The following is a 20,050-nucleotide window of genomic DNA, read 5'->3' on the forward strand; positions in this document are numbered from 1 at the left end:
CCCAGTCCGTATCTTGTAAATGACTTCTCTACTTTGTTTCCTCTTTCTCAGCTGTCTCAGTTTCCCCAAGACAGGGCCTGTGCCTTTCTCTAGGTCCCACAGCCCTACCATTCTTCAAAAAGATGTAGAGAAGGATGATGCGGATTTTGTCGTAAGTGCTGACATTGGCGTCCAGCAGAATGGGGACGATGGCTCGCATAGGGTCCTTGATCTTCTCTCCCTCAGCATCTGTGCCCATGGCCAGGTCCTATGGAAAACATATCTCATTGGCACCATCTCTCTGGTGACAGTGTGGAGGGATGGTCGCTCTTAGGAAATTCAGGATCCACAAATGTCTAGAACTGCCAGCTTGGTTGGGGAAGGTGCTTCTATTCTCATCATGCACTGTAGTTAGCAAGAGTGGGATCAGCACTGTCTCCCACGGCATCAGTGAGGGTGGATAAAAGCCCTGAGTGCCACTTGCCCAACAGAAACCACAATGATTTCCCATCTTGTTTTAAAGTAGGCTGTTCACTGTAGGTGAGTGCCAGTGTACTTGTGCCAGCTTCTCAGATAAAGACTCAATCCTGGCTGGGGGTGGTGGCTCATGCCTGTAATCCCAGCACTTTGGAAGGCTGAGGTGGGAGGATCTTTTGAGCCCAGGAGTTTTGAGACCAGCCTGGGCAACACAGTGGAGACCTCGTCTCTACCAAAAATAAAAAAAATTAGCCAGGCATGGTGGCGCATGCCTGTAGTCCCAGCTACTCAGGAGGCTGAGGCAGGAGGATGGCTTAAGCCCAGGAGTTCAAGGCTGCAGTGAGCTATGATTGCACCACTGTACTCTAGCCTGGGTGCTAGAGCAAGACCCTGGCTCATAAAAAAAAAAAAAGAAAGAAAGAAAGAAAAAAAAAGACTAAATCTTGGTAGGCTCTCTAGAGGTACAAGGCCCTGTGAGGAAGCAGGGCTTAAAGGGATGTGCTTCCCTCCCATGAAAAGTGCTGGGATTTTAGGATGCCTCTGCATGGGCAGATTCTTTCCACTCTGCTTCCCCTCTCATTGAAGCACATGCTTTTTGAGTTTGAACTGCTTTTTGAGTTTGAACTGTTTTAACCTGTTTTTAATCTTTCTACCATGTTTCATGTGTGAGAAAGGGGAAAAAAAAGAGCCCCCAAACCAGCAAATACAAACCCCAGGAGATGAAGGGGAAGATAAGAGCTGAAAAAACTAGAAATGAAACTAGAACACAAGCTTCTGACCCCACTTCATGATGCAGGTGAGACTCAGATCCAGAGAAGGCAGCACGCTGGTCTCAACCAACCAGGACTCAGCTGCAGCTTCCTTTGTGGCTCTCAGGAGGTTGCCTGAAGGCTCTCCTCTTTTCTCTCAAGACCCCAAGAGTCCATACAAATTCTGACCTCGAGTTCATAGTCTCTCTCCAGTCTGTGTCCCAGGAAGGCAGGACACCTCTCACAGGCCCCTTCACCTTTCAGTCCTACCACCAGCCTCAACAGACATTTGACTAGCAGGACATGATTTTAATAATGCAACTACTTCAACCATACTTTTGATCACTTCTGAAAATCTGTAAACTTCCTAAATTAATCCCAAGCTGCACTTTTACTGATTTAGGTATGACCTATTTTCTAGATGGTCAGGTTCTTTTTGAGAGGACACCTTGTGTTTGCTATAATCCCCTGGAAAATTGATGTATTTTAGCAGGGCTGCTTCCCCTTATAAAATATTCAATGATACAGGACAGGGCTTACAATCGTAAGCTGAGCCTGTCACATCAAACCAGAGGATTGAAATCTTAGCTTCACACTGAGATCCTGAATTTTTTTCTTCTATGAAAAGAGGCCAAGCTGAGGCTTCGGAACCTTATTATTATTTTTGAGATGGAGTCTCGTTCTGTCGCCCAGGCTGGAGTGCAGTGGCACAATTTCTGCTCACTGCAACTGCCACCTCCTGGTTCAAGCAATTCTCCTGCCTCAGCCCCCCAAGTCACTGGGATTACAGGCGCTCACTACCACGCCCAACTAATTTTTGTATTTTTAGTAGAGATGGGGTTTCACTGTGTTGCCCAAGCTGGTCTTGAACTCCTGACCTTGTGATCCGCCCATCTCGGCCTCCCAAAGTGCTGGGATTACAGGCGTGAGCCACCGCGCCCAGCTGGCTTCAGAATCTTTTAACTTTCTTCACTTAGAAGTTGAACCATGGTTTTATAATGTTGCAACACTTAAAGAATTAGGATGAATCTAAGCCAGGATTAGTGACTCCACAAGACAACCTTAAAAAATGTCAGCACTGATTTCCCTTTTGCAGATGAAAAAAATGAAACACAAAGAAACAGACACATCAAATAATCAGTGACAGAGACAGAACTCAAACCCCAAATTCTCAATTTACAATCCTAATTGTGATCAGGGATGCTTTGAGCAAATTTCTGACTGCTACTGCTCTACCCTCTGTCAGTCTCAAGGTCTCCAAAGCTGGCCTGGCCATGGCAAGAGTAGAATACATTCAGAATATAAAATTCTGCCAGCCCTGTCAACGTAGGGCTCAGAACCCCACATATCTTTCTTCAGTCATTCCAGGGAAAATAGAGCCTTTCAAAATAGGCATGCAAAATCCAAACAGCACAGCATTCCAGACCAATCTAGTCCCTACCATGGACAATGGAACCGCACTGGCTCCAGAGTTGAGACAGCATGATCTAGCAGGCCTTCCCGTCTCTATTTCCTATGATTCTGCAGGATGTTCAAGGTCAGATGTTAAAATTCTGCTGGGTAAATGGACCTGGCAAAAACTTGCCATGGCAGAAGGAGGAGAGTCCTACCTGCTCCACTCGGCAGAGTTTGTCTACGGTGCCTTGATAATGCTTCATACAGTCCTCAGCAAGGTGCAGGTGGGTGGAGTACTAGGAAAAAGCACAACAGTTTGTGACCAAGGGACTAATCACGGATGCATGCAACATCTACTGAGCACCTACTACGTATAAAACACCACTGGGCACCAAGGAGTCTCTAGCCTCAGAAAGGAGGTAAAACATGTACAAGCAGGTACACAATCACTACAAAGTAGAAAATGTTACACGTCAAAAGAGAGGGACAAACCACATTCCAAACGAGTTAAGAGGAAGGAGAACTCCTTTATGAGGGTAGGTGGCACCATGGTTTTTTTTTTTTTTTTGACGGAGTCTTGCTCTGTCGCCCAGGCTGGAGTGCAGTGGCTGGATCTCAACTCACTGCAACCTCCGCCTCCCGGTTTTACGTCATTCTCCTGCCTCAGCCTCCTGAGTAGCTGGGACTACAGGTGCCTGCCACCTCGCCCGGCTAGCTTTTTGTACTTTTTTTTAGTAGAGACGGGGTTTCACCGTGTTAGCCAGGATGGTCTCAATAGCCTGACCTCGTGATCCGCCCGTCTCGGCCTCCCAAAGTGCTGGGATTACAGGCTTGGGCCACCGTGCCCGGCCAATTTTTGTCCTTATAGTAGATATGGGGTTTCACCATGTTGACCAGGCTGATCTCAAATTCCTGACCTCAGGTGATCTGCCCACCTCAGTCTCCCAAAGTGCTGGGATTATAGGTGTGAGCCCACCGCGCCCAGCCAATGATGGTTTTATTACTACAATGCATCCACAAATTCTTCGATACTCCTCCTTTTAGGAGGCAGAGCTTCATTCCCTCCTTAACTGTAGGCTGGATTTAGTAGCTTGCTTCTAACAAGCAATGTGGAGGAAGTGATAATGCATGGCATCCAGGATCAGGACATAAAAGGTATTGTGACTTCCTCCTAGCACTCTCTCTCTCAGACGGCTCACTCTGGGGAAAGCCAGTGGCCCTGTTGGGAGGATGCTCAAGCAGCCCTGTGGAGAGGCCCATGTGGTGAACTGAGGCCTCCTGCCAACAGCAGGGGAATAGGAAGGAAAACATAAAGAGGGGAAAAGAAAGTAACAGGAAATAAGGTGCCTATCCCAGCCTTTCATTTTCTTTTCTAATAAAAATTGAAGATGACTAAAAATCTGTGATTTTCCATAGATTATTCCACAGACTACCTATTCCACAGAGTAGCAGGGCTTTGAGAAGTCTTTTTGTGGTTGTTTCTACTCAATGATTCAAACAGATGATTTGGGGCTGCCATACCTTGCTGAGCTCTTTCTGGTACTGAGGCATCTTCTTCAGCATCTGGGACAGGTCCCGCATGGTGGTCTGTAAGGGAAAGGAAAGCATATGGTGTCACTCTAATGGCCCTGATGTCAGGAGGCTTTGCAAGGCTGGCGGGCATAGGACAGGACAGCCGCCCTCAATAGGGTTCCCAAGTGCACTCTCCGTAACCCTCAAAATGAATCTGTGAAACACAAGATCATGTGTGTTTAGATTTCCAGGCCTCTGGCTCAAAAATTTTTTTGATCCAAATATGATTGTCTTACAGGTTGGGAACTGAATTCTGAAGTCTCTAGAAGTTACATTTTATTCTATGCTTATTGAACTAGAAAGCAGTTGAGAGCTAATTCTTGGTGAGGAAAAAAATCTTTCTATTCATTGCTTTTCTTCATCCTCAGCTCAAGCAGCCTTAGCGTCAAGTTTGCACTTTCTCCTGGCAGAAAGACTGTGGGTGCGTGGACAGGAGAACAGGGAGGTCAGACAGGGTGGGAATCTGCACCCGAGGGGCAAGATGGGTCTGTGTGCTTTCTAACTGTGTAGGCCATCTAATCCCATCCATTTATCCCACAAAAATTTACTGAATTACTACTATATACCAGGAACGATTAGGTGCTGGAGATACAAGGACAAAAGTAAAAAAAAGAATCTCTGATTCACGGAGAATCAGAGCATCCAGGAGAGGAGTCAGATAAAGCACTGCAGAGATCAGGGCCCTTCGAGGGGACTCACCAGGTAGTGTGGGTGCAGTGCACATGGCACAGACATCTGCCTAGTCTAGGTAGGGGACCAGGGAGGGTTTCCCTGAGGAAATGATGCTTGAGCCAAAGAACCTGGCCAGGTCTGAGGCAAGAGGACCCTGGCATGGCTGGAGCAGGAAGGCAGGGCAAGAAGGACAGGGGCAGAGATGAGACCAGAGAGAGGCCTGTGGGGCTCATGATCTGGGCTTTGGAAGGGGTGTGTGTGTGTGTGTGTGTGTGTGTGTGTGTGTGTGTGTTGCAGATGGGAGTTATTCTAAGGGGAACAGGAACCCTAAATGGTTTTAAGCAAGGGAGTAATACAACCAGAGTTGCAGTTTGGTAATTTCACTTCCCTTGACTAAGACAGGTGCGCCACCTCTGATAAACAGGCAGGATACGGAGAGGCTTAGGTAAGGTAGCTTATAAATTCTAATTTTTTTGTTTTTGAGACGGAGTCTTGCTCTGTCACCCAGGCTGGAGTGCAGTGGCGCAATATTGGCTCACTGCAAGCTCTGCCTCCCGGCTTCATGCCATTCTCCTGCCTCAGCCTCCCGAGTAGCTGGGACTACAAGGTGCCTGCCACCACACCTGGCTAATTTTTGTATTTTTAGTAGAGACAGGGTTTCACGGTGTTAGCTAGGATGGTCTCAATCTCCTGATCTTGTGATCCGCCCACCTCCGCCTCCCAAAGTGCTGGGATTACAGGCGTGAGCCACCACACCCGGCCATAAATTCTAATTTCACTACAAGTTAAAAAAAGGTCTCATAGTTTGTTCTTCTGGCTTAAAATGAATCATGATCCAAAACAGTAAATATTAACCCTCAGAGTAACAAAAAGCAGTTCTCTGTAAATATCGAAATCTAGGGGCTCTGGATCTGTATCTTTTTTTTTTTTTTTGACAGAGTCTCACTCTGTCACTCAGGCTGGAGTGCAATGACGTGATCTTGGCTCACTACAACCTCCACCTCCCGGGTTGAAGCAATTCTCCTGCCTCAGCCTCCCAAGTAGCTGGGATTACAGGTGCCCGTCACCATACCCAGATAATTTTTTGTATTCTTAGTAGAGACGGGGTTTCACCATGTTGGCCAGGCTGACCTTGAACTCCTGACCTTGTGATCCACCTGCCTTGGCCTCCCAAAGTGCTGGGATTACAGGCATGATCCACCACGCCCAGCCTGGATCTGTATCTTAAGTGTAAAAATGGCTGGGCGCAGTGGCTCACGCCTGTAATACTAGCACTTTGGGAGGCTGAGGTGGGTGGATCGCTTGAGGTCAAGAGTACAAAACCAGCCTGGCCAAGATGGTGAAACCCCATCTCTACTAAAAATACAAAAAAATTAGCCAGGCGTGGTGTCGCGTGCCTGTAATCCCAGCTACTCGAGAGGCTGAGGCAGGAGAATTGCTTGAACCCAAAATGCGGAGGTTGCAGTGAGCCAAGATCCTGCCACTGCACCTCAGCCTGGGAAACAGAGCAAGACTCTATCAATAATAACAACAACAACAATAATAATAATAATAATAAAAACAAAATAAAAATAAGGCAAAATGATGTAAACTAAGAAAGGGCTATGACCTTTCTAACCCACTAGTCCTATTCAGAGGAGGCAACTTCCCTGCTCTTAGAGAGAAAGCAGGGACTAATTTACTGGCATTTGAGTGCTGGCATGGGTTTACCTTCTCTCCAGTATTCATTCTCTTGCTAGAAGAAAAATCTTTCAGAGACCGGGTGACTTCCCTGAAAAATAAAAGCAGGCAGCTAAGTTTCACAGCAACACCATAGGCCTTGCTATGGATGCTAGAGGAGTCATGCAATTTTTCCTTTAGGAGTATGTGGTACTCCTAAACTGGTTTTCCTGCCAGTAAGGTATGCATTTAAAGTTACTTTTTGCCAGGCGTGGTGGTTCACGCCTGTAATCCCAGCACTTTGGGAGGCCAAGGCGGGCAGATTACCTGAAGTTGGGAGTTCGAGACCAGCCTGGTCAACATGGTGAAACTCCGTCTCTACTAAAAATACAGAAATTAGCTGGGCATGGTGGCACACTTTTTTTTTTTTTTTTTTTTTGAGACAGAGTCTCGCTCTGTCACCCAGGCAGGAGTGCAGTGGCGCGATCTCCACTCACTGCAAGCTCCGCCTCCCGGGTTCACGCCATTCTTCTGCCTCAGCCTCCCGTGTAGCTGGGACTACAGGCACCCGCCACCTCGCCCGGCTAATTTTTGTATTTTTAGTAGAGACGGGGTTTCACCGTGTTAGCCAGGGTGGTCTCGATCTCCTGACCTCGTGATCCACCCGTCTCGGCCTCCCAAAGTGCTGGGATTACAAGCATGACCCACTGTGCCCGGCCATGTGGCACACTTCTGTAATCCCAGCTACTTGGAAGGCTAAGGCATGAGAATTGCTTGAACCCAGAAGGCAGAGGTGGCAGTGAGCTGAGACTGTGCCACTGCACTCCAGCCTGGGTGACAGAGCAAGGCTCGGTCTCAAAAAAAAAAAAAAGAAAGGAAGAAAAGAAGTTATTTTCTAAGAGAGAAGAGAGACACGTAGCTTTTCTAATTAATATTTGAAACCAGTGATCTCCAGAGTAGGGTGTACCAGATTATTCAAGGAGAAAAGAGAAGAAAATATTAGAATATCTGTGTTTATTTTACCTCATTCTTTTCAAATTTATGTTGGAATATAAATAGTGAAACATAATTCATGTTTGAAAAATATACAAACATATATATGTTGTAAATACACACATTAGTACAATAAAGCATATTTTAAATTCATAAATACATTAAATTTACTGAAATGTGGATTAATATCTTTTTTATTTTTTGAGTTGGAGTTTTGCTCTGTCATCCAGGCTGGGATGCAATGGTGGAATCTTGGCTCATTGCAACCTCCGCGTCCCAGGTTCAAGTGATTCTCCTGCCTCAGCCTCCCAAGTAGCTGGGACTATAGGCACACGCCACCACGCTCAGCTAATTTTTGTATTTTTAGTAGAGATAGGGTTTCACCATGTTGGCCAGGCTGGTCTCGAATTCCTGACCTCAGGTGATCCACCTGCCTCGGCCTCCTAAAGTGCTGGGATTACAGGTGTGAGCCACCGTGCCAGGCCATGGGTTAATATCTTTTTAAGCTGAGTGATCAAAAAGGTTTAGAGACCTCTTCTCTAAACAACAGAACTATCCAAGGCTGTATTATTTTCTCACTCTTCCTTCGAAATTTCCTGAATATATCACTAACTCAGGGTAGCAGAATGTGTCTTTCTGAAAAAGCAGAATCATTATCTACAGTTTAAAGGTCTTAAAACAATGTTTAAATATTAGAAACATTCTGAAACATTTTCAGAGCTGGATGCAGTTTAGTAAGGAGACATCAGCTATTGCTTAGGAACTGTAGGTAAAACAGGGAAGGTTGAATATAGCAGCTATAAAAAAGAAAGTCCAATTGTATACTGTGGTGTTTGGGTCTTTCAACGGAATGAACTAGCTTTAAATTTTTAATGTTTGTAATGCATTTTTCTGAGAGAGCTACATATGTTTTCCAAGAATCCTAAAAGCAGCCCTAATACAAAATTGATTTTCTAACTTCACGAAGTCGGAGTAGCTCAAGCTTAGAGAACAGAAGGGATTTATCATTATGGGTTAGCATGGTGGTGACTCTGCCAAGGAAACGAATTCACACAAGGATGAGCCCCCACGAGGTGCCCAGAGTGAGCACATTATCAACAGCAGCTGGGGAGAGGCGCCTCGCTGGAGAAGGGGGTAGGGGGCTCTTACTGGGACACCTCTGCGATGTGCTTGTGGCGCAGTGCTATCCACAGGTCGTCGTCCTCGTCCAGGAGCACCTCCTTCACCCGTGCCTCCCCGATGCCGCTTGTCTCGTACCTAGAATGGAGACGGGACTCAGCTGGAGCGCACTGTCTCCACAACAGTCATCGAACCCTCTTCAGCTTACAGCAGCAGCAGCTCACCACCCTCAGCTGTCAGATGTTCACAAGTGCCGTCACAGCAAGTCCCGAACATTGGACGTGTCAATCAGGCCTGCTGTGGCAGCACTGACCCGGGCTACAATTCCTTGGGTAGGAGAGACTCAAAGCTCTATTCAAAGTCAACCAACTTGAAACTCTGTCTTAAAATCTTCTGGGTCAGCTGATACAAGCCCCACCTGAGCTGCCTGTCCAGGGCATGAAGTCAGGTCATACATGAGTTTAGTTATTTATAGGGGAAAGGTAAAGATCATATCTGTCCCTCTGGAAAGGCACTGGGATGTCATCCTCAATGTGTGGTGCCTAAATAGCTTCCAGCAGCTGCCTGCAATGGGCCCTCGGCACCCATCACATGGGAAATCGCGAACAGCTGGAGGAAGCACAAATTATAGCTACCAACAGGGAGAACCGAGATTCACTCATATTTTTGGAATCTTCATTTTGAAACCACTATCTTTATGATGGGTGCTATTAAATGCCATGAGAACAATGTCTGTTCTCATACAGTGTGTTTCTCATGCAGTGTAGTTCCATAAAAGGAAAAACTGGTTTTTAGAAACTAAATTTCTGATGATTGTTACCAAGAAAAATGTTTTTTATAAATGAAGAAAACAGCTTCTCTGTAAGGAAAGTTCAGTACGAAACTTCTGTTGATATATTTCATCATCATCATATTTCAGGATCTATAAACAAGAAGTTTCAACTCTGCCTCCAGAGAGGCAGAACCAATAAAACAGAAAATAAAAATTTCAACTCTGAATGAGATACACACATAAACACAAAATCAACATATTAACATATCCAAGTAGGCTATGACCCGAGGTGATGTGAGCTGGGAAACAAAGACCTAAAGTGCTTGTCCTCCCTCAAAAGAGGACAGGTCATGAGTTCCTGCCTAGAAATGCCATGTGGATTTGTAGAACTCACAGAAGAACTTACAGGCTAATTTGCAAGGTTGTATCAATGAACCATTTTTCCTAGGGTTAAAAACACTCTTTTGCTGGGCACGGTGGTTCACACCTGTAATCCCAGCACTTTGTGAGGCTGAGGCAGGCAGATCATGAAGTCAGGAGTTCGAGACCAGGCTGGCCAACATGGTGAAACCCCCATCTCTACTAAAGATACAAAAAATTAGCCGGACGTGGTGGCGCAGGTTGCTTGAACCTGGGAGGCACAGGTTGCAGTAAGCTGAGATCGTGCCAATGTACTCCAGCCTGGGTGACAGGGCAAGACTTTGTCTTAAAAAAAAAAAAAAACAAAAAACACTCTTTTTCTGCTAGGTGTGGTAGCTCATGCCTGTAATCTCAGCACTTTGGGAGGCTGAGGCAGGCTGATCACGAGGTCAGGAGTTCGAGACCAGCCTGACCAGCACAGTGAAATCCCATCCCTACTAAAAAAAAATACAAAAAATTAGCTGGGCATGGTGACACACACCTGTAACCCCAGCTACTTGGGAGGCTGAGGCAGGAGAACTGCTTGAACCCAGGAGGCAGAGGTTGCAGTGAGCCGAGATCGCACCGCTGCACTTCCGCCTGGGCGACAGAGTGAGACTCCATCTCAAAACAAACAAAAAAACCCATTCTTTTTCTAGACGTATTTTTGGTTCATGTGCAGAGCCGCATGCACTCTGGGGTCTGTAACACTATACTTACTTGTATACATCATTTTCGATAGGCAGCAGATCATAACTCATAGCCTGAAAAGTCAATTCGTGGAGCACAGGGGAGCTGGGGTCAAAGCCTCGATCCAGGATCAGAAGCTGGGAGCGTGCCTTGTCTGGGCCCTGGGGGAAAACAGGGAGATGCTTCACAAGCCACTCAGCCAACTCAGGCTTCTCCACCTAGCGAACCCCTCTTGCAAAGGAGGGTAGCAGGAAGCGAACTCTGAGGTGCAAAGCTATTAACGCAGCACAGAAGTCTACCACTGGACAAGATCACCAAAAATACCCTAAAAGACTCCAGTGTTTCCATTTCATAGCAAGTGCACTTAGAGGCAGATATGAAATGCTAGGAGCCGAAGTGAGTTTCTGTAGGAGCGTGCTGCTCAAGTTCAATTACAAATGGGGCAACCACCCTCCAGTGTGCCTGGGACTGAGCGGCCCAGGACCTGGGACTTTCAGTTTTAAAATCAAGGTGGTGAGGAAACAGCTCTGTATCTTGATTGTAAGATGGTTACATGAACCTATCCATGTGTAAAACTGCACAGGACTGTACACAGAGCATGTGTAAAAACCAGTGAATGCTGAATGAGCTCTGAAGAGCGTGTCAGTGTTGATTCTCTGGTTTGCTATTGTGCTTCTGTGGGTTTTCCAGGACGTAGGCCATTCAGAGCTGCAACCAGGAAAGCCCTGGCAAACAGAACAAGTTGGTCACCCTGGCCATGCTGAACACAAGTAGATCGCCCTGCCCCAGGGGCTTCGGGCATTTCGCTGGAGGCCAGTCCCCAGGAAAAGCAGCACTGACATACACTCTGTGGCAACAGAACCAAGCTGTCTCTGGGACTGTCACACAAACACTGCGGTCCTTGGTAAGAAAACAATGTGGTCCAAGCCAGACTTACCTCCCCCATTGTTGGGTCATCAGCTTTATAGGCATCAAGCTTGTCCTGGATTAGCTGAGCCAGCAGGGCATTGTCCTTGTATTCCCTGACAAAGGAGGAGTGACAGAGCCTGAACCACCCAGCACCATGATGGTGCTAGCTGCCCCCGGGAAAGGAAGCCAAGCAGTGCAGGGGGTTAAGGAAGATGTGAGCATCGTCTGTATTGGTGTTTTTACAATGAGAGTATAATTAGAAAGGAAAAGCAAAATAAAACACTTAGCTCAGTGCCTGGACCATAAATAAGTGATTTTCTTATTGCTTTTTCTCCAGAATGATCTAAGTGGAAACGTACATCTTTCCAAGCAGCTTCAGATAAACCACCGCACTTCCACTGGGGGCCCTGATCAGTCAGTCAACCTTTTGCCATGATCAGGCCCCCAGCCTGACTCCCATGATTCTCACTTTCCTCAGTTCACATTCTCTTGGGTCTTGTATTGTTTTGTTTGTTGGAGAGTGACATTTCAGCTGGCATGGCCAGAACAATGTGAGAACCTTTGAACCTTTCCCCATGGTTGGGTCTGACGGCACTCCCTGGCCCCCACCTGACCTGATGCTGGGCCGGTGGCTGCCTGCCTCCTGGCCAGCGTCAGCACTGCAGCAGCCCCGCTACCTGCCTGAGCTCCTGCTGGTCAGTCAGGAGACGCCATCTAGGTCCCATTTCTTAACTGCCAGTGGGCTTTGTCATGAGTACCAACAGTGGAGGGAAGCCAGGCACTGGGAAAGCAACCAGGAGGTGTTTTTCTATGGCCACAACTTCCAGCAGATGATGAGGTCACAGGATGGGTGAACCCATGATCTGTGGCAACACCAAGCTCTTGGTTAACTCAGCACAATGCCTTGGTAGCCTAAGCCCTTCCTGCCCTACTCCCAACCTGCTGGCAGTTACGAGTCTACCTCTGCACCCTCTCAGATTCTGTCCTTACCTGTCCACCCCATTCCCATCACTCCAAGACCAGGCCCTTTGTTCCTTCTGCAGTGGCCTCCTGTTTAGCCACCCCTTCTGGTTTTTCCTTGCCCTGACTCCGGCTCATATTCCAGCCTTCACTTTCCCAGAGTGCTGTGGTCACCCCCCTGTCCAAATCCCCCATAGGTTTCCAGTGATAACCACTGAAGGACATAATCCCAAACCTGACATCCGAGACCTCCAGAATTGGCTTCATCCCATGCCACTGCCCTACACATACACTGTGCTAGGCTACCCGTCTTCCCCAAATGTGCCCCACATTTTCCCAACTCCAAGTTTTTGTTTATACCAAATGCAAGAGCCAACTGTACACACAAAATGCTGGCCCCTCTCTCCTCATGAGCCTATTGTCACCTGTGGTCTGCAGACAGGCTTCACCCTTGGCTCAAAGGGCCCTCTCCCTACTGTGGTTGCCCCCAGCACTTGGCCTGTCCTGTCTCGCAGGGCCGAGCCTGCAGGGGTGCATCTCTCATGCACACACACACTGGAAGGCAATCCCACCCATCCTCCCTCATCACGGGCCGGGTCTTCAGCTTCAGGTGCCCCCAGCACTCAGCACACAGCAAGCAAGTGAGGAATGCGTGGCTTTATAAAACCTGAGGAACATGTCCTTCGGAGAATTACTCTTTGTGTTTTGTCTTACTCTGAAACATCTTTAGTAAAGATAGTATTTGTCTTTAAAGATTTTAGAAAGACATGAAAAACGGTAGGCAGCCTGAGTTGCAATTACATAGAGGTTCACATTTTCGTTATTCAATAGTTGATTTGTGCTTTTTTCTGCATGTATTATTATATTTTGCTATAACGTTTAGAAGATAACAAAACCATTGGAAGAATAATTTTAAGTGAGAGATGCTCAAATCCTGATCTTCTTGAGACAACTGTCAGAGGAACCTTAAGGCCAGAGGAGGAGTCCAGGCCAGCTCCTTGCTTGGGGGACACACAGGATGCCACTCTGGCAGAAAGGTGCGCTGCCTTACCCCCGATACCGCACAGCCGGGTACTCCTTCAGGGTGGCACACAGGGTTGCGATCTGCTCTGCCAGGCGCTCCAGTATAGGATTCTTCATCTGAGCCTTGTGGGGACTGTAGAAGCTTTGGAAAGAGTCAGCAGAGTCCAAGGAATAGACCTGGGGAGCAGAAAAAGTATTAATACATATTGCGAACTATCGGAGTATTCTCCGACCCTGGCAGTGAGTCTATAGAATATGTTCCTGTTTCTTCCACAAATATGTGCTGGGTGCCTACCACGTGCCCATGTGCTAAACACTTGGGAACTATTAGTGACCAAAACATCCCTGTCCTCAAGGAGTTTGCAATCTAGTAGGAGAAAGCAGGCAATAAACATAATGAAAAGCGAATTGCGTGGTCCTGAGAAACTGGCAAGTATATGAGAAAATATCAGAGCAGGGGAGGATGTCTAGGAGGGCTGGACAGGGAGGACACCAGGACTCGCTGAGAAGGTGACGTCTGAGCAAGGGCTTGAAGGTGGGATGTTTATCACCAACAGGGGACTTCCACATGCAGGGAACAGGTAGTGCCAAGGACCTCGGGCAGGTGTGTGTCTCGGGTGCCTGGAGAACAGTGACAAGGCCGGGAGGACAGCAGAAGTGGTTAGTGTGAGACTACACTGGAAATTGTAAACTTAGTTTCAATAAATAAGAGACAAGCCAGATACTGTGTGTGACTGCGGGCAAATAAAGGAGCTATTTATGGATTTAATAATACCTTATTTTCAGTAGTATGTTCTAAGTATTTGTCTTTTCTTTCTTTCTTTTTTTTTTTGAGATGGAGTCTCACTCTGTTGCCCAGGCTAGAGTGCAGTGGCATGGTCTCAGCTCACTGCAAGCTCTGCTTCCCAGGTTCACACCATTCTCCTGCCTCAGCCTCCCAAGTAGCTGGGACTACAGGCATCTGCCACCACGCCCGGCTAATTTTTTTGTATTTTTAGTAGAGATGGAGTTTCACCGTGTCAGACAGGATGGTCTCGATCTCCTGACCTCATGATCCACCCATCTCGGCCTCCCAAAGTGCTGGGATTACAGGCTTGAGCCACCATGCCCGGCCATATTTGTCTTTTCTTTTTCCACTACTTTTTTTTTGGAGTGTGCTAGAAGTTGAAGATTCTCTCTTAAATGACTGAGTCTTCCAGTTATCAGTATTCTCTTAAATTCTCATTTATATAAACTACCTTAACCTTAAAAAATGGTATATAAAAAGAGTTTATTACTTTCTCAAAATTTCTGAAATATAATATTGTTGAATATGCTAAAGCTGGATTTTGTTCTGTCCACGTAGGGATGGAACATACAGAAGAAAAAAAAATTCCTTTCCCCAAGCAGGTGACAGGCTTTAGGCCAAGTGAGAAGGAAGCCTGTTTTTAAATGTTCACACTACATCTTATGCATCTCTCTTTCTCTGAGAATAGGTCACTCTCTGGTGTCTCGAAGCTGATCTGTAAAGATCCAATATGCCACAATCATCTTTTAGCTCCATAAAATGCATCAAAGTCCTGTGGTTTTTGTTTCCTTGTTTGGTAAGAAAAGACATTTTAACAACTCTTAAAATACCAAGACAAGTTGTGTCTATTCTCTCACAATCAGCTTCACCTTTATTTGTTTAATAATTTTGTTTGTTTCCAAGGGAGCACTTTATGGGCCTGGCATTTGGCACTTGAAGTGTTAACGGCTAATGACGAAGGCTGCCATCTGCTCTTTCAGCACATGACAAGCTGAGGTTATCTCTACCTAAAAAACAGTCTCCTTCACAGCAGATGGGATGCTTCTGCTCCCCTCCCTCGCTCTCCTTCCAAGCTCGTTTCTGATTGGCTATTCTGTGGTTATTCAAGGAGTCAGCCAACAAGAGTGAGCACTGAGAGCAAGGATGAAATGCACACAAAGAAAGGCACAAGGCTGATGCAAAGTCAGAAACAACTGGAGAGTAAGATGAGGGCAGGGGGCAGGCCCTATGGAATACTATTTCCATTCAGTAAACATTCACTTATAACCTGTTATTTGGCAATTCACTGCATGGTACCTTCCCTCCCCCACTCTTTAGTAGGTCCCACCCCACCCTCTCAGAATAGGAGAGGATGCAGATTTCCTTCGCACCCCCTACTCAGGCTCACCTGGGATTCATATGGGAGAAATGCAATATTGATTTCCGTCAGAGTTTTGATGACTTTGGCTGCTCGAGATTTTACCAGTTCATTAAACAGGGCATCTGGACAAGCTGCAAGCATGACAAAAGACAGTTGGCTTTCCTGTCCATTTGCTGGTTCATTTAATAGCTGCACACGTACAGTGGGCTCTTCATTTTATCAGGATTTTTTTTTTTGAGATGGAGTCTCACTCTGTCACCCAGGCTGCAGTGCAATGGCGTGATCTTGCTCACTGCAACCTCCACCTCCCAGGTTCAAGCAATTCTCCCGCCTCAGCCTCCTGAGTAGTTGGGATTATAGGCACCTGCCATGATGTCCAGCTAATTTTTGTATTTTTGTAGAGACAGGGTTTCACCATGTTGGCCAGGCTGATCTTGAACTCCTGACCTCAGGTGATCCACCCACCTCAGCCTCCCAAAGTGCTGGGATTACAGGTGTGAGCCACCACACCTGGCCAAAATCATTCTTCCACTATATCCTTTCCATTTTCTCAGTGGTGAGTGCCGTGGGAGTTTATCCCTAGAGAGAAGATCTCTGGGTGAATTCTTACTGTTTTATACTCTGTAGCTATCCAGGTCAATTCATCTCCCTCTGCTTCTCCACCAGAATCTGAGCATAAAATCCCCACAATATAAGAAAACTAATTCCATGGTAATGACGCAGGTTCTATTTAATTCAAAGACTACTGGATTGGAATATCTTTGTAGTTGAAAAATTGATGGAAACATACTACAGCATACAGTGCTGACTGAAAGTCTACATAATGAAATGCCAAGCCTCAGGAAGGTCATTCTCAGCACCAAGCCTGTCAGTCCTGAGAAGAAGTGCTTGTGTGCTATTTTTCAGCAGGAAGGACTGCATGATCTAGTGGGTTTGTATTTGGTGCACTTATTTTTGTCTCTTATGCAATTTATCTTCTGAAGAGAAACTAGCAGATTGGGACAAGCATGGTAACAACCCATTTCTTCCCTCTTGACCTGCCTTAGTTTTGGCTCAGCCCAGCTGTGCAGAAATGCTAACCTGCCTGATGGGACTGGGGACAGCTCTCAGTTGTACTCACAGTCAGTGAAGAAGACGTGTGCAGCCCGGTATTTAGCAGTCGGCGGGTCCTTAAAGTCACTGATGAGAGAGTGGACGGACTGTGGACAGGGGTAAAAAAGAGGGACCTGAATCCAATTCTAGAGCCAAATGGGACCTGTATCTGAACTGAGTTAAATCCAATGGCTTCAAGACACTTGTACAAAATCAGGGGATTTTTGATGCATAATTCTAACACTCATGTTTGGCCACAACCAAGTCCTGAGGACTTAAAATTAGTATTATTTCAGAGTTTAGATGAACAAAGGCCTTCTTAGCTCATTCTGGAATGACAGTATCAGTTCTCTGGAGCCATGTAATTAGTTGTTAGGAAGACACCCACAAAAAAAGGAAATTGGGCAGAAACCTTCCAGGAGATTCACATTGATGACCTTTTGGCAATTTACTTGTATCTGTAGAAACTCATATGTAGGCCAGTTTTCAAAGTGGAAAGAAAGTGTGAAAATTGGAGGAAATTTATATAGCCTGAGACACCTAAGGCTGGCGTGGTGGCTCACGCCTGTAATCCCAACACTTTGGGAGGCCAAGGCAGGTGGATTGCTTGAGCTCAGGAGTTTGCCACTAGCCTGGGCAACATAGCAAGACCCCCATCTCTACCAAAAATTAGCCGGGCATGGTGGCGTGTGCCTGCAGTCCCAGCTATTTGGGAGGCTGAGGTGGGAGGATCACTTAAGCCCCAGAGGTCGGGGCTGTAGTGAGCTGTGACCACACCACTGCACTCCAGCCTGGGTGATGGATGAGACCTGGCTCAAAAAAAAAGGCTGAGCGTGGTGGCTCACGCTTGTAATCCCAGCACTTTGGGAGACTGAGACAGGTGGATCACTTGAGGTCAGGAGTTTGAGACCAGCCTGGCCAACATGGTGAAACCCCGTCTCTAATAAAAATACAAAAATTAGCTGGGTGTGGCAGGGGGTGCCTGTAATCCCAGCTACTCGGCAGGGTGAGGCAGGAGAATCTTGAACCCGGGAGGCGGAGGTTGCAGTGAGCTGAGATTGTGCCACTGCACTCCAGCCTGGGCAACAGAGTTAGACTCCGTCTCAAAAAACAAAACAAAAATGACAAAACAAAACAAAACCTGCCTAAGACAACTATTACCCAAAATCAAGGAGTTGGACGTTGTTTGGAAGGTGATTTGAAGTAACCTCCAAAATTATAAGACAGGTAAATCTGAACAGTAACTGGACATTGATAAAATAAAATGAAAGCATAAAATACCAAAATCTGGAGATGGACTGCTAATGAGACAGAGTGGGTCCTACCTGAAGAAGGAGTGCAAGGGGGAAAACTAGAATGATGCAGGGCCATGGAACACAGGCTCTGGTTTTCTGCACAGCTGCTGTGTTTAAGAACGTTTAATACATCACTTCTCACTGCATAAACACCACCCTCCGCCCCACCCCATTGTGCATTGCATGCTTAAACAGAGCAGTGTGTTAAATGCGTGCTTAACCTAGAAATGTCAGACAGTCTGTGACACATAAATCCCAAACCAGTTCATCTAACCTTAGCCAGAGTCCTCCTCTGGTGGAAGGTTTACCTTCTCGGATGGAGTGATGAGATACACAGCCTCCAGGCTGGGGAGTGGCTCTCTGCGCTTGTTGATATCTTCCACAACTAGACAACAAAACAACCCACAGTGAATAAGAAAACATGATGGGTGACCATAAAACCAGAAGCAATATAGACAGGCTACCTTCAGACTGTTGCAGATAAATATCTACAGTGGGGGGGAAACAATCATTCACCCATTCCTTAAGGTTACCACGTTCCTTGGGAGTGAATTCCATGGTCTCAACATGCCCAAGATGTTAGAATCTGAAATCCAGGCTGGGTATGGTGGCTCATGCCTGTAATCCCAGCACTCTGGGAGGCTGAGGGGGGCAAATCACTTGAGGTCTGGAGTTCAAGACCAGCCTGGCCAACATGGTGAAACCTCATCTCTACTAAAAAACTACAAAAATTAGCCAGGCATGTTGGAATGTGCCTATAATTCTAGTCACTCAGGAGGCTGAGGTGGGAGAATTGCTTGAACATAGGAGGTGGAGGTTGCAGTGAGCCAAGATCGTACCACTGCACTCCAGCCTGAGTGACAGAGTGAGACTCCATCTCAAAAACAAAAATAACAACAAAGGAAAATCTGAAATCTTATCACACTAGATATTTCTCACTTCCCATTTTAGTTTAAGTAAATTCATTGATCTGTTCTGAGAGAAAATGGAAAATGCTATCTAATTCTGTCAAGAATGGGTCCTCTGCCTCTTCTTCCGCTTTGTCTCATCTGCCCTAGATAATACCAATTCCTTTAGAATTTCCATGTTGGGTTTATTTATCAACAGTTGGATAGTTTCATTGCTCTCCTCTGCATATCAAATGAAGGCATTCCAACCACATCCTCTATACAATATTGCTTCCTTCAATAGTGCAACGATTAAACATTCTATTTGGTTAAAACAAACCATGGGCTTTGGTTTGCTTGTTTCCTCTACAGTTATGTCAGTGACTTCACCTGGAAAGAACAGCGTTTGGGAGAATCTTACCAATCACCTGGTAATGCTTAAAATGTGTTACCTACTGTCTTCTGGCATGGAGGGAGCAAGGCAATTATACAGGTGCCATTCTTCCTGTGCAGATGATTTAAGTAGATAAAAGCATCACTTTAAAGGACTGTAACATTTATAGACTTGGAACATTTATAAAGACTTTCACCCCAAATAATGTTCAATTCAAATTAATACCAAAATCCCCAAACATCTACTTTACCAGTGGTTATAGATTTTTTAATTTACTAGGCCACTAATACTTGCCCCCAAAATATTTCAGAGCTTCAACATAGGGTTGCTAACTTTTAAATTTTGCTAAGAACGAACACTTTTTTCTTTTTTTCTTTTTGAGATAGTCTTGCTCTGTCGTCCAGGCTGGAGTACAGGGGCACGATCTCAGCTCACTGCAACCTCCATCTCCCAGGTTCAAGCGATTCTCCAGCCTCAGCTTCCTGAGTAGCTGGGACTACAGGCACATGCCACCACACTTGGCTAATTTTTGTATTTTTAGTAGAGATGGGGTTTCACTATGTTGGCAGGCTGGTCTCAAATTCCTGACCTTGTGAGCCACCTGCCTCCACCTCCCAAGTGCAGTGGCCAGATCTCAGCTCACTACAAGCTCCGCCTCCTGGGTTCACGCCATTTTCTTGCCTCAGCCTCCCGAGTAGCTGGGACTACAGGCGCCCACCACCTCGCCCGGCTAGTTTTTTGTATTTTTTAGTAGAGACGGGGTTTCACCGTGTTAGCCAGGATGGTCTCAATCTCCTGACCTCGTGATCCACCTGTCTTGGCCTCCTGAAGTGCTGGGATTACAGGCTTGAGCCACCGTGCCCGGCC

At 46.3% G+C, this 20,050-nt stretch overlaps 1 protein-coding gene across 3 annotated transcripts in view; it reads right to left on the bottom strand.

Moving 5' to 3' along the window:
• The window catches only part of STXBP1 (syntaxin binding protein 1), a 77,704-nt gene that overhangs the window by 16,333 nt on the left and 41,321 nt on the right, over positions 1-20,050 (bottom strand). For all 3 annotated transcript variants that reach the window (XM_023217088.2, XM_023217086.2, XM_023217087.1), the window contains 11 exons: positions 18,211-18,287; positions 16,636-16,714; positions 15,543-15,646; positions 13,397-13,545; positions 11,414-11,498; positions 10,507-10,637; positions 8,646-8,753; positions 6,555-6,615; positions 4,122-4,187; positions 2,816-2,896; positions 109-247 (listed from right to left, as the gene is read on the bottom strand). In XM_023217088.2, the coding sequence (XP_023072856.1) occupies positions 109-247; positions 2,816-2,896; positions 4,122-4,187; positions 6,555-6,615; positions 8,646-8,753; positions 10,507-10,637; positions 11,414-11,498; positions 13,397-13,545; positions 15,543-15,646; positions 16,636-16,714; positions 18,211-18,287 (1,080 nt within the window). The remainder of the gene's footprint in view (positions 1-108; positions 248-2,815; positions 2,897-4,121; positions 4,188-6,554; positions 6,616-8,645; positions 8,754-10,506; positions 10,638-11,413; positions 11,499-13,396; positions 13,546-15,542; positions 15,647-16,635; positions 16,715-18,210; positions 18,288-20,050) is intronic.

This window comes from Piliocolobus tephrosceles, chromosome 14, assembly GCF_002776525.5.
Source record: "Piliocolobus tephrosceles isolate RC106 chromosome 14, ASM277652v3, whole genome shotgun sequence".
Taxonomy (NCBI): Eukaryota; Metazoa; Chordata; class Mammalia; order Primates; family Cercopithecidae; genus Piliocolobus; species Piliocolobus tephrosceles.